The sequence below is a fragment of the Pelodiscus sinensis genome, chromosome 1 (genome assembly GCF_052426305.1).
Source record: "Pelodiscus sinensis isolate ZL-2025 chromosome 1, ASM5242630v1, whole genome shotgun sequence".
NCBI lineage: Eukaryota > Metazoa > Chordata > Testudines > Trionychidae > Pelodiscus > Pelodiscus sinensis.
The window spans coordinates 14,238,702-14,252,789 of NC_143052.1; the positions used below are offsets into that span (position 1 = coordinate 14,238,702).

At 41.8% G+C, this 14,088-nt stretch overlaps 1 protein-coding gene across 12 annotated transcripts in view; it reads right to left on the reverse strand.

The window, feature by feature from the left end:
* The window catches only part of USP6NL (USP6 N-terminal like), a 240,383-nt gene that overhangs the window by 39,109 nt on the left and 187,186 nt on the right, over positions 1 to 14,088 (reverse strand). For all 12 annotated transcript variants that reach the window (XM_075907624.2, XM_006130656.5, XM_075907816.2 and 9 more), the window contains 3 exons: positions 13,672 to 13,781; positions 10,165 to 10,213; positions 1,870 to 1,990 (listed from right to left, as the gene is read on the reverse strand). In XM_075907624.2, the coding sequence (XP_075763739.2) occupies positions 1,870 to 1,990; positions 10,165 to 10,213; positions 13,672 to 13,781 (280 nt within the window). The remainder of the gene's footprint in view (positions 1 to 1,869; positions 1,991 to 10,164; positions 10,214 to 13,671; positions 13,782 to 14,088) is intronic.

The window sequence follows — 14,088 nt, forward strand, 5'->3', positions numbered from 1 at the left end:
GCAACCGAAATAGCTAATGAAGCGCGGGATTTAAATATCCTGTGCTTGATTAGCATATTCCCGGCTGGTCGCCATTTTGGAAACTGACTAGCCCGAAGTAACTGCCCGTGTCTAAACACGGCAGAGAAGCGGGATTCTGAGATAAACCCCTTAGTTCGAACTAACTGTTACTCCTCATGGAATAATAATGATCAAGGGTATTGCTGTTCTTTTCATTCATACACTAATTCTTTAGCCTAAATCTGGGGGGGCAGTTATGGAAACCCTAAAGGAAACCGCTTTCAAAAAACTAGATCATTTTCATGGTCAGTCACCTCATCAACTGGGAGATCCTGAATGGAATGCCAGGCCTCTGGTAACAAGCCCGACAACAGTAACCATGCCGCATTATGTATGGACACTGCTCAGCCATTTCTGAAATCAGGTGGAGGGAAAAGGGAGTCTGCCACAGGGCCTCAGCTATCTTAGTGATTCACTCATGCAAGAGCAATGCCACCTGAGCCGGGGTGACCTGACCCAACACCACAAACAGGGTGTCTGTGAACTCCTCCATTTCCTCTGCTTGGAGTTTCAAGCCTATTTAAAAGTCCTGGGGGACCCGTTGGGGGTGCCACAATAGCCTTGCTTGTGGACGAGGATAAAGAGTGTTGGCCCATCTACCCTTCCCCTGTTCGTGAGGGTGGGTCTTTTATCTCCTCCTGCATTGGCAGGGTGGTTGTTCTGACTGTCTCCAGTGCCAGAGCTTGACTGGGAGAGGAGGCAGAGAGTGTATCCAAAGCCTGGGTTTGGATTGGAAAACCCCTTGGGGTCCACAGCCACTACTGAAAAGGCCATGGTCCCAGAAGCCACTGTGCTGGCTGGGATGACATGGTGCTGAGGACAGCACCAGGGGGAGAAAACGTGGCTCCGACATGGTGTTCAGTGACCTCACACTGGCTGATGTCCAAGAAGGCAAACAATCTGCTCCATTTGGTACTAACAATCCCCTGACAAAGATGATCTCTGATGCCTCAGCTAGCGAGCACACCAGTGGGTGAGGGATCAACCCCAGTCTCTATATCCACGCTAGAGAAATGGAGACTGGCACCGAGAGGAAGACACTTGGTGCCACGATGACAACCAGGATGTGGAGACTCTTTTTACTACAGATTTTCACTAGATTTCCAGCTTTGCCAGTGAATTTCACAGCCATTTAACAGTTTTTATGATTTTTATTACTGTTCTATTGCTTTATAATTGTCTGCAGAACCAAATTTCAACACTGCCAGGCAAAGATAACTGAAGTAACTTTCATGAATATCAGCAATGGAGTCCAGAAACATAGATCTTAAAAATAAATACCTGCAAGTGCAGCATTTAATATGGAATAGCAGCTACATTTGCATTTTACAAGGCTCTGACAAAAGTGGTATTTGTTACACTACTTTACAGAACAAATCAGTGACACCAAGAGCTGAAGCAAAGACACTGATACATTTAAATAAAATGACAGAGAACTTTTGGATACTTTCCCCAGAATTTTCCTAAGCAGTTAAATCACATGCAAACACACACACAAGTATTGTAATGGGACACAAGGAGAACAACGTAAGAGGAAAGGAAACCTTTAATTTTCATTGATGACTATTTGTAGGATATAATCTATTAAACGATCATATGAAATTGTAGAGAAGTGTTAACCATATTTTTTCAGAGATTATTTAAACATTATTGTACTGTATTAACATGCAATAGCACCACGCAAGATAAGGGTTCCAATGTGCTAGGCACCAAATACACAAATACACAGGACCCCATCTCAAAGAACATATAATCTAATTAAGATATACTGAAATTAAATTTGTAACTACATGAGCTGAAATTCCATACCGTGCATAGCATGTTTGGGACCTGAGAGTAGTTTCACCAGGGCCCAGAAGGCATCTTCTTCATTCATATACATGAGGAGTAAAGCTGTGATCTGGCTCATTCCCTGACAATATCCAACTTCCTGAAATTTAGAGGCCAGGAAATGTTAATTTTGTGTAAAAACCCAAAACAATGAGACAATACACCATTTTCATGGTTAAAATTCTCCTTTAAATTCTATTACCATGACTATACAAAGACAAAACATATACCAGAAGTGATGACCCACTGTTTTCCAACTGGTGTTTGAACTAGCTTTGGCCTTTTGTTAAATACAACATATATGTATATGAAATCCTTTATTTTAAAATGTTCACATATAATTTATATGAATCTACATCCAAAACAGATGTGCTTTCTATTCTATGTCACAGTCCATGTGCAAGTTTAATAGCATAATATATGGCAAGGAGATATGGCAGATACATAAGCAAGTGAGACAGAGACAGCTCTCCTCTTATTCCAAAAACTGTAGCAATGAAAAACAGGAAAACCCACAAGGCTACTGTAGTACTATATTAACTCCTATGGTGGGAATCGGCAATAAGAAACAGACTGCTTAAGTAAGGATTATTACTGACTTTACAAAATCAGCTGCTAATGTATATTTGATGAGAAAGAGATAATTATTGAGACAATCTTTTAGACAGATGGGTTCTTCAGAAGCACTTTGGCCAAGAAAGCCTTTTAATTTGCTTTAATGCTGAAAGATAAAAAGGAAACTAGCTAGCTAAGAAGTCTGATACAAATAAAAGAAAAATGCAACAAGCCTACATACTATTTTTTCTACTTGTTTAAAGACAACAATGCCTATACAATACCCATTGATTTTAAACAGCACCTTCCATGTAGAATAAATTACTTATCGAAATAATGTGCTGTAGAAAACAAAGGAAGTCCAGTCCAAGCAATCAGTTTTAATCCTAACTGTAACCCTAAACACCTTACAATCAACACTAAGTAATCACCTCTTCGAGATTCCCCCTGTGAGTGCTCCACTGTGACTATAAAATAGTACATATCAGGGTGAAGATTATGTTGTATCAGAGTCACCCATTCCAGTGCGCCATGGATTCTGTGCAAAGCATGTGGGATTGAGCTCCGCCTTGCCTGTTTATGTAGAACAGGCAGGCTATGTTTTTGGTGTAGATCCGGACATGTATGCTTTCAATGAAAGGGAAAAACTGGAGGCAAGTGTACCTGACAACTCAAATCTCCAGTACATTTATGTGGAATGATCTTTCTAAGGTGGACCACAGACCCTGAACAGTATGGTCCAAAAGGTGCGCTCCCCATTCTGTGAGGGAGGTGTCTATTATGATAGTGCTGGATGGTTCCTGTCATGTGAAGGGGACCACCCGAACATAGATTGCACAGGATTGTCCACCCAGGAGCAGATGAGAGTTTTGCGGGGCCCAGGGCAGCACAATATCGTGGGGCCCCCCCTTTGGAGAAAAAACAGAAAAAAGGGGTCCCACCCCATGCCCACTCCTCCAGTAGCCCCACAGTGATCATGTGAGCTACCCCCTCCTCATCCCCTCTCCTAACACCTCCCTCTGCACACCTGCCTGCCTCTCTCCTTCTGGTGCTGGTCCCTCCCCTGCAGCTGTTTGCCCTTCTGCTTCACCCCCAGAATCCCCTGGCACCTGCACCTTCCCTTACCCCTGCACCCTCCTGGTGCCTCCCCGTTCCCTCACTGCCCCTGCACCCTTTGCCCTCTTTTTCCCTGATGCCCACCCCCTCACCACCCTCTGCCTCCGTTCTCTTCATGCCCATGTGCCCTCACACATGCCTTGCTCCATCCCCGCCTTCCTCACGCCCACCCCTCCTTTCAAGCCTTCTCCCAGCATCTCCCCCTCCTCCCTTTAGCCCCCAATGCCCTTACCCTCTCCTCTCCCAGCATCACCCTGTTCCACCTCCCCTCCTGCCCTTTTCCTCTTTGCCTCCACTTGGGCCCCTGGCATGTCGTGTCTCCTCCTCTTTCTTCTCCTGACCTGCCCCCCTCCCCTCAGCACAAGCCCCTTCCTCTGCCACCCACCTTCTTCCTTCCAGTGTGCAGGGCGGCCGTGGCCCTGGCCCAGGCTACGTGCCGAACCGTGCAGTGCAACGCTGGGCCATGGTTTTAAAGTCCCGGGCCGTGGCGTCATACCATGCCACGCCACACCCGGGCGTCTCCCCTCTCAGCTGTTGCACGGCGTTTCAGCACGCCACGCATGTACTCCCTCAGCCCCATGTGGACCGTACTGGCCGGCGCCAGGGAATTTCCAAAGTGCGGGGCTGTGGCGCCCCGCCACAATCCTCCCCCTTCCTCCTCCAGCAGCCGCCGGCTGGCCCTTTGGCGGATGGCCCTCCAGGAAATTCCCAGTATCCCGCCAGGCCAGTCTGCCCCTGGCGCTGGCGTGGGGCCTATTAACGCGCGGGGCCCGGAGCAGCTGCCCTGCTTGCCCTGCCCTATATCCACCGCTGTGTCCACCAAGTAAGGGAACATTTGGCCACAGGAGGGATGGAGAGGAGCTTGTTGAGGAAGTAATGTTTTGTCTGTAAACTGTACTCAACCATCCCTGAAAATACTGTATAACAGCACTGTATCATGACCTCTCTCAGATGCCGTTTTCCAGTAACCACTACATTGTAGGCGGCCATGTGTTTGAGTAGTTGGAGACAGTCGTGAGCTGTTACCTGAGGACTACTCTGCAGCTTGTTTACCAAGGCCTTGATGCTGCTGAATCCGTCATGTGGAAGACACACAATTGTAGTTACTGCATCTAATAGAGCTCCTATAAACTATAGCTTTTGAGTGTGGATTTGTTTTTGTTCATTTGTAGGCTGAGGTTTTGGAAACAACAGATGGTTGTAAGGATGCTTCATTGGGAATCCTGTAGGGAAGGTGACTTCAGGAGGCAGTCATACAGGTATGAGAAAACAATAATACCTTTCTTTTTGAGATGCACAATTACTACCGCCAAAATCTTGGAAAAAACTCTCGGTCTGTGGAGAGGCCACAAAAAGTAAGATTCTGTGCTGCTAGTGATTGTGACCGAGAACAAAATCAGAGAAAAAGTCTGCAAGCTGGATGTATAGTTACATGAAAACATCCATCTTGAAGGTCAAGGGACGAAAACCCACCTCCCTGCTCCAGCAGAGGAATAATGACTGAGATGGTCACCAGGGCTCCAGAACTGATTTTTTCAGATCTGTTCAGAGCTCTGAGATTAAGAATTGGGTGCCATCCTCCATTTTTCTTTTCTGTGAAAAACAGTGGGAATAGAATCCCTCCCTCCCAGACTGTGCTGGTACGAGTTGTATAGCTCCAAGTTGGAGGAGACGTTGAATCTCCTAGAGAAGCACCTGTTCACGAGAGTCTTCCCAGAATAGGGCCAGGAAGGGGAGTTGGGTAAGGGGTACTGATATGAAGATGATGGTATAGACTAACCTGATAGTTTGCAGAATCCATCTGAGGTAATGGCATGCTGATTGTTATAGAAAGGGAAGAGATAGGTGACCAAATATTTTTGAAGATGTTGTCAGAACTGGAGAGAGAGGTTTTCTAAACCCTCAACTATTTCCTCAAATATGATTATTGGACTGTGCTGAGACATGGGCCTTATGCTGAGGTTAATGCTGATTATAAGGTCGCTAGGGCTGTTGTGAATATGCAGGGTAACATGGTCTTGGGTATAGTGGATATCTATATTGTCATCACCTACATGCTGTATATGGGTGCGAAGAGAATGGAAAGCAGGCCTGGAGTCCTTCATGGTATGGAGGACCTCACTGTCTTAGCAGTAAAAAGTTTCTCTCCGTCAAACTGGAGGTCCTCTACTGTAGATTGTATCTCCCATGGAAAAGACTAGGAATTAAGCCAGGAGACTGGTTGCATGACTGGCAGTAGCTGTAGACCTTGCAGCCATGTCTGTAGCGGTGAGCACAGCCTGAAGCACAGTGTGGAAGATGATCCTCTGCTATCATCACTTTGAATTGCTGCCTCTTTGCCTCAGGAATGGCATTAATAACGTAAATAAACTTAGAATAGTTCTTTTGGTTGTATTTGCTGAGGAGGGCCAGGTAACTGGCTACTCTAAACTGTAGGGTAGAAAAAGCAAACTTTACAACCAGAAAGATCCAGCCTTTTGCTATCTCAGTCAGAAAGAGTAGAACAGTTCTGTTTGTTCTTTTGGTGAGCAGCTTCAACAACCAAGGAATTTGAGGCTGGGTGTGGGAAGAGGAAATCCGAACTTTTAGGAGGAACATAATATTTCCTGTCCACTCTTTTACATGTGGGAGTTATGGTGGCTGGTGTTTGCCAGATGGTTTGGACAGGGTCTATTTCAGCAGGGTTGATAGGCAGGGCCATCTTAGACAAAGATGCCAATTGCAGAATATTAGTAAGCTCAGAATTTTCTGTAACTTCCTCAAGAGTGATGTAGAGCTCTGTAGCTACCTTCTTGAAGAGTTCCTGAAAATGGGTGAAATCGTCCACTGTCAGGAGAGGGGAGGAGGAGGGAAATGGAACAATGGTTTTGTCTGGTGAGGAAGATGAATTGGTGAGGTATCTGGGGCCAATGACTTGATGTGGTGGAACAGGTTTTTTCCCTTGTAGTTGGAGGGTTTGGGGACGGAGAAGGAGATTTGCTGCGAGTCACAGCATGGCAGTGCTTAGCAGACATCCCTCTATAATGAGGTGCTCATGGACTCCAGCATTGCACTGTCCAGGGTAAGACATAGGAGGCCCCATCCATGAAGGACCATACCACAAAGGGGAATCCCTGGCGTAAGATGATCTTGACCATGATGGAGCTGATGGAGTTGGTAGAAAAGTAGGAGGGGAATGATGAGGTGAAAAAAACTGCCTCTATTTTCATCATCTCACTGGAAAAGGGTATCTGAGATGGTGCTGTGAGCGTTAAATATTGCAATAGAAGGAGGTCGCTGTGGAGTGCAATTGCGGTGCTGGTGTGAAGGGTGAAGTGGTCAGAGGTGCTGGACTTGATGATAAAGATGGTGGGACTGTCAACAGTGACAGTGCCATCATTTGGTGGTGCGATAATGGTGGACAGCACTGAGATCAGCAGTGGTGCAGCTGAAACAGCACTGTTGGTGCTGGAGGGAGGGAGAACTGAGGAGTAGATTGAACCAGAGAGGGTTTGGGGCCCGGTTCTGAGACAGGGCAAAGAGACTTTTCTATAATGATGAGTTTGACTCTTAGGACCCTATCTTTTTGTGCCCTGTAGTATTTAGGACAGCGATAGAGTAAATTTAGGTTACACTGATGTGGCGTTCTGACAGGTCTGCTCTGTTAGTGTTGATAAATGTTAGGCTGCATGCATTTTTGTATGCTCCTTCAGTATATCATCTCATCTCTGCGCAGTTAGCTAGCATAACAGACATTATGAGAGGCCCCAAAGATCACAGACTCAGATAAGATATGAAGGCACCCGAGTCAGATTTATTGTGGAACAAAGCACATTAATAGTTGTCAGTAGCCAGATGGCCTTTGAGCCTCAACAGATTTGTCCCCAGGACAATGGATTTGGCTCAATCAATAGTATGGATTTCACTATTGCCCCACAGGCTGGCCAAAGAGTTAAGTCGAGGTACCCCAACATTTACAGACACAAATTAACAGTCTATAATACACACCGTGTCATCTTACGCATTAATGACATGTTTGGTACCTCCCCTTGTACTTTAAGGAAACTTACCTAATGAATAGGTAACTGATTATCCAACTAAGGTAGATGACGAAGAAGAACTAGTTTTCAGTCTGAGGAATGCTCTGGAGCACCGCCTCAGGCCAGGGACGGTAAAAAAAGAACTGAGGAGGGGGGCCAACATCAAAGCACAGAGGTGCACAAACAGCTCCTGTGCCTGCACGGCCCATGAGGACGCTGCTCTAAAAACTTCCAATCAGTGGCACAGGGGTGCACCGACACCTACAGTGGAGAACTGACACGCACATCTCTCAAAGAAGAATTGTTATGAGCACATAACATAAAAATGGTCATACAAGGTCAGACCAAAGTTCCATCTAGCCCAGTATCCTGTCTTCCGAAAGAGTCCAATGCCAAGATGCCCCAGAGAGAGAACGAACAGAATAGTGAATCATCAAGTGATTCCTCTTCTGTTATCCATTTCCAGTCTCGGACAAACAGAGGCTAGGGACACCATTCCTATCCATCCTGATTAATAGCCACTGATATCCCTAAACCTTCATAAATTTCTCTAGTTCTTTTTTTAACCCTGTTAAAGTCCAGGTCTTCACAACATCCTCTGGCAAGGAGTTCCACATGTTGACTGTGCTGTGTGTGAAAAAAACTTCCTTTGTTTGTTTTAAACCTACTACCTATTAATTTCATTTGGTGACCCCTAGTTCTTATGTTATGCGAACAATTAAATAATTTTTCCTTATTCATTTTTTCCACACCAGTCATGATTTTATACACCTCTATCATATCCCCCACCTTGTCTCCTCTTTTCCATGCTGAAAAGTCCCAGTTGTTTTAATCTCTCTTCATATGGAACCGTTCCAAACCCCTACTCATTTTGCTGCTCCTTTCCAATGCCAATCTACTTTTTTTGAGATGAGGTGACCGTATCTGTACACAGTATTCAAGATGTGGGCGTACCATGGTTTCATATAGAGGCAATAAGATATTCTCGGTCTTACTTTCTATCCCTTTTTTAATGAATCCTAATATTCTATTTGCTTTTTTGACTACTGCTGCACAGTAAGTGAATGTTTTCAGAGAACTATCCACTAGGGATGTTAAAATTTAATCCATCAATCGACTAGTCGATGGAATTTCCGTCAACTAGTTGATATAGGAGGGAGCCACAGTGGGGTTAGCTCCTGGCCCTGGCCCTTAATACATTTAAAAAGCTGAAGTGAAAGCCGGGGGATCTGGCGTGAGCTGGGACAGCTGATTCCCTGCTCATGCTGGGTCCTCCCCACTGTGTACCAGCCTTTTAAATGGCTCTTAATACATTTAATAGGCTGATACACGGCGGCAGGCTCTTAATACATTTAAAAAGCAGAGGTGCAGCATCTGGGACTGAGTGAGAGCCAGGAATAAGCTAACTCCCGCCTAGTGCCTGGTCCTACTACCCCCTGCCCGCCACAGAGACGGTGCTGGGGGAGAACCGGCTTTTAAGCCAGCTCTCCCTAGCACCATCTCCTCCCCTGCTTCTTCTAATAGAGGCAGCAAGGAGGGAGGAGGAAGCAACTAGTCAAGGGACTTGTCTACTATCCAATAAGTTTATGCTTATCAGATAGTGTCAACTAGTTGCTTACATCCTTACTATCCACAATGACTCCAAGATCTCTCTCTTGAGAGCGCTGAATTAGTCCCCATCATTTTGTATGTATAATTGGGATTATTTTTTCCAATCTGCATAACTTGAAATTTAATATTGATAAATGTAATTTGCCATTTTGCTAGCCACTTAGTTTGGTGAGATCTTTTTGAAGCTCTTCAGAGTCTGCTTTGGTCTTAACTATCTTGAGCAGTTTAGTATCATGTGCAAATTTTGCCACCTCACTGTTTACCCGTTTCTCCAGATCACTTATAAATAGGTTGACTAGGACTGGTCCCAGTACGGACCATTGGGGAACACTACTAGTTACCTCTCTTCATTCTGAAAACTTACCATTTATTCCTACCTTTTGTTTCCTGTCTTTTAACCAGTTACCAATCCATAAGAGGACCTTCCCTCTTATCCCATGACAAGAAATGGTGGCCTATCAGATGACCCCACAAACTGACCAAACTGACCAGCCCTTTCATGCCTCAGTCACAAGAATTTTTTTCTCTAAAATTTGCTAATATACATTCATGTCCAGCAGTGTTAGGTGCTCTAATGTTGATGGGCTGTTTGTATTTTATTGTATTGATTAGCTCTCTCGAGCTGACAGTAAGATATTGGCAGCAGCTTGTGGCTCCAACTAAACTACCTTCTCCTAGTACTGCCAGTGCAAGTGGAGATGAGCCAAGAAATTTTTTTTGCAAAGTTTCCCTACCAGAGGCTCCATTTCCATAGGCTCCGGGGACCCAGTCCAACCCCAGTGTAATGTATTTGATTTTCAAACAGAAATACTTAAACAGTGTTTGAATTCAAGCTCCCAACTCCACTACAGCCAGACTGAGCTGGCAGTGGTTCAGCTCTTTATGTGTGGCAAGAGATACGGTTTCAGTAATTTTTGCAACATTATTTAAAAAGCCCATATTTGATCTCAAGTGTACAGGAAACATGACTTACCGTATTATATATTGAATATGCAGCTAAAACATGGAATAAGGATTGTTGCCTGGAGAAACAAGACAGTAAGCAAATGAAAATATTTAACATTGTTTTTAACAGAAAAACAAAACTACTGAATCTACTTTCTGGATACATGTATATCTGTTTCTCCAGTTTAATTTGTTTAATTTTAAGAGAAATACACTTTATAATCAAAACAGATGTAATATAATCAAACAATACTTACTACTTATAATGGTTTACATGTGCAAAGTACATAAAACAACTAATCCATATAACCCTCCAGGATATAAGTGGGTAAACATATAAATTTTAAAGATGGGGAAAGTGAGGCTTAGATTGACTAAGAGTTACTTTTCCAACGCATCAACTAATTTTGGGTGCCAGATCTGACACTCCTTGGACCCAATTTTTAGAACAACTGAGCACCAGCAGCTTTTATTCATTTCACTGGGAGTTACAAGTGTTCAGCAGTTCTGAAAGAAAATAGGCCCAACATGTCTTGAGTTAAAGTGAAACACACAAAATTTAGAGACCAGTCTTGAAAATTTAGGCCTAAATGACTTTCAAGGTTCCACAGCACAGAGTGGCAGACCCAGGAACAGCACGTGGAAGACTGACTCCCAATCCTGTACTTGGTCTTACACAACTTACGGATTCTCATACATGCTTTGAGAATGCTTTGCCCTGTTTAACAATTACTCTCTTTTTCTTTCTGTATTACTCCATCCTGTTAAATTACTATTTGTTAATCCATTAAAGTTGAGAGTGTGGATTCTGCTTCCTCTCCACTTCAAGATTAAGTAATACTGGCTGTATAGTCACTGAATAACTTCCATAATGAAACACAAGATTCACTGGAATTGTGCGTAAACTTCAGCAAACTTAAACATCAAGGCTTGTTCAGAAATGAGAGTTTGGGAATGCGGCCAATATCAACCCAAACTAGAAAGCACATAAATTAAGCTGCTGAGTTTTGCACAGGTCTAGTCAGCTAGCCTACATACCCAATGCATTCTTTCCCTTCCCCATCACTGAACCAAAACTTGTAAATGTCTTGTTCCTCCTCTTCTGACCAAACAAAAATGTTAAATTTTCCATTAATGGTGATAGGAGAGGATAGTTTGTAAAACTTAGAGAAAACCTTCCGTATGTCTATTAACGGTGTTTCCTCTGAACATGCTCACTGCATGATTATGTGAGTGGATACGACGTATTTATAAACGTAACTAGATGTGCTGTTAATACTGTACAGAGGTCAGGAGAAGGGAGGAGGATTGATTATTTTTTATTTTTATTTTAAGCCTTCAACTCGCATATTTTGTCCAAAGTTTTACTATTGCCACAGAAACAATATGGGCAAAAGAATGGAACTTTCAATTGCTATCTGCCTTTAACTGTTAGAATGATGAAGAATTATTATGGTACTAGACATTAAACCAGAGTTATTTTTTTAAGGGGAATTTCTGTATTTTGCTTTATTTGGTCTTTGATTGCATTGGGTGATTAAAGCATGTTTATTTTCATATGATGAAAATTTGCATTTAGCCACAGTTCTTCTTATTCATCCAACACAGATCCACTTCACAAGGAAAAAGGGGGCACACTTTAAAGACAATCTGTGTTGGCAGATAAACAAAAAAGAGAATAAAAGGCTTCATTCGTATCTACATTTGAACTTCATAAACAGATTGTGTTCAGCATTTTAAAAAACTACATCACACTTCATTAATTCAGTTGAAGAATTTTAAAACAAAAAAGAGCATTCAGCGTTCTCTCAAGGTTTAATGTCAATGTATGTATGAAACACTACACATTCTTAAGTCAGGCTTGTGAATACTAAATTAGTAATACATTAGATGAGAAAATTTTGGTCTAACTTCTCCTGGAATCAGATTTAACTGAGCAAAGACATCTTACACACACTATTTCCCTTTATTTTTTATATAAACACACAAACTTCCTTCACTAATTTTTTTTGTTTATCTTTATGTATATATTTTAAACAAAATATTCTGACATTTGTGATTTCTGTTGTCATGACAGTGAAATGTTTAGCTTACTTTTTAAAACAACGTATATTTTAATATGTATTGCTTTAATTTTTAACTTTAAAACCCTCTGGCTGTGAAACTGACCAAATGAACACTGAATTTGGTAGGGCTACAATTATGAGGCTTCAATAAACTTTAAAGGGACTCTGTACACAAAGACAACAGAGGGAAGTGGCCAATCAAAAACTAAATGTAAACGGCACAATATCATTATTGTCTAGCATTAACTACCTGAAACTAGTATCATTTTAGTACTATTTACTCTAAGTGTTCCCACTAACGGACTAAAAAAGGATGAACACAAAAACATTCACAGACAACAAACTGCTAAAAAGGTGAGCAATTTACTTCAAGAAAAAAAATAACTGCACTCCATGGATTTAGTGCAGGATATGGTTACTAAACTTTCACCAAATGACATCTAAAGTGGCACTGGAAATACACAATATTACACATTCTACCAGAGATTAAGGGTTACTGCCCAAAAGGTGCATTTCTAGATTTCTAGAGAATTTAAGGATTTTATTGAGACTCTACATTCTCAAGGGCACAGATTTTAGTATACTATACAGCATGCTATAATAATATGAAAAACAAAGTAGTAAAAAATAACTAATTTACTGAACTTATGACTGTGAATATAACCTTTGGAAGGTGAACTAATGCGCTGAGGTCTTCAAGACATTACTAAAAAAGAATGAAATGATACATTTGAACAGGAGTAAGATCAGTCTCATTCATCTCAACAGGGTGTTGATCCCGAAGCCTAAGAACAATGCTGTCATTTGTCCCAGCAGGTATTTATGTTAAAAATATGTAAATAGTTAACTAATATTCTTTATACAACGTTAAAAATATTACAAAAAAGTTGAAAAGTATTAAGACTGCAAGGTTTAATTATATAAATAATTTTCATGTTCATAGCTAAAATGTTGCTTTATTTGGTTCTCCATTATATTATGAAAGAGGGAAAAAATAGAAAATCTTGGGGAAGGCTAAACGGCTACAGAGGTAGATTACAGTTATTAGAGAAGAAATGGTTATTATAACATTATTTCACAAATATATAAATAATTTATTAAATAATTAGTTTGTTCTTTGCTTTCAATTTAAGCAGAGGCCAACAAATTTTCTCAGATTTAGTAAAAAAAAAAAAAAAGTCTACAGCATCTGGTGGAAAACAATTTTAACTTTTTCATTTAGATTTCCAGTGACCATTTTTTTTGCACATTAAAGAGCAAAGCTGGCAGGGTTGGAGGCTAAACAAGCTGATTTTGAATTGAATATTCAGAGACAATTACATTTCTTTAAGCACTTTCTGAAATCTGCAATGTTTACATTCAAAGGTCTGTCAAGTTTCTTGAGTACTAAACTAAGTTTTAGACAGGTCAAAATCTATTGGACAGGCAAACAAGTAAGGACTGAATTAAATACATTTTGATTGACTTACTTAACACCATATCTGTCTCTAAACATGATATGATCCCTATATGTTCGATTTACATCAAGATCGATTTGCCTGATATCAGGTGAAGAACCTCGTGCTCGATGTTTTAATTTCTAGGAAAAATGGCAATAAAGAAAAGAAATTAGGCAAAATTCTGTTGACATCTACAATAGGAAGATAAACTACTTAAGGCCACAGAATTTATTAGTGGACAAAAACATCTGTAAATTGTGAACTTATATGCTTACTACAGAAAATGATGGGAAAGCAAAGAGAAGCCATGTGGGGTGGGGACACCTTTAGGCACACTGTTTTACCCCCAACCCAACAGAGGCAAGGCATGGGAAGGCATGAGGGGTTGTGTGCCACTGCGCTGTCCCCCTTTTCTGCATTCACAGGTGATGTTTAGACTATGCCATT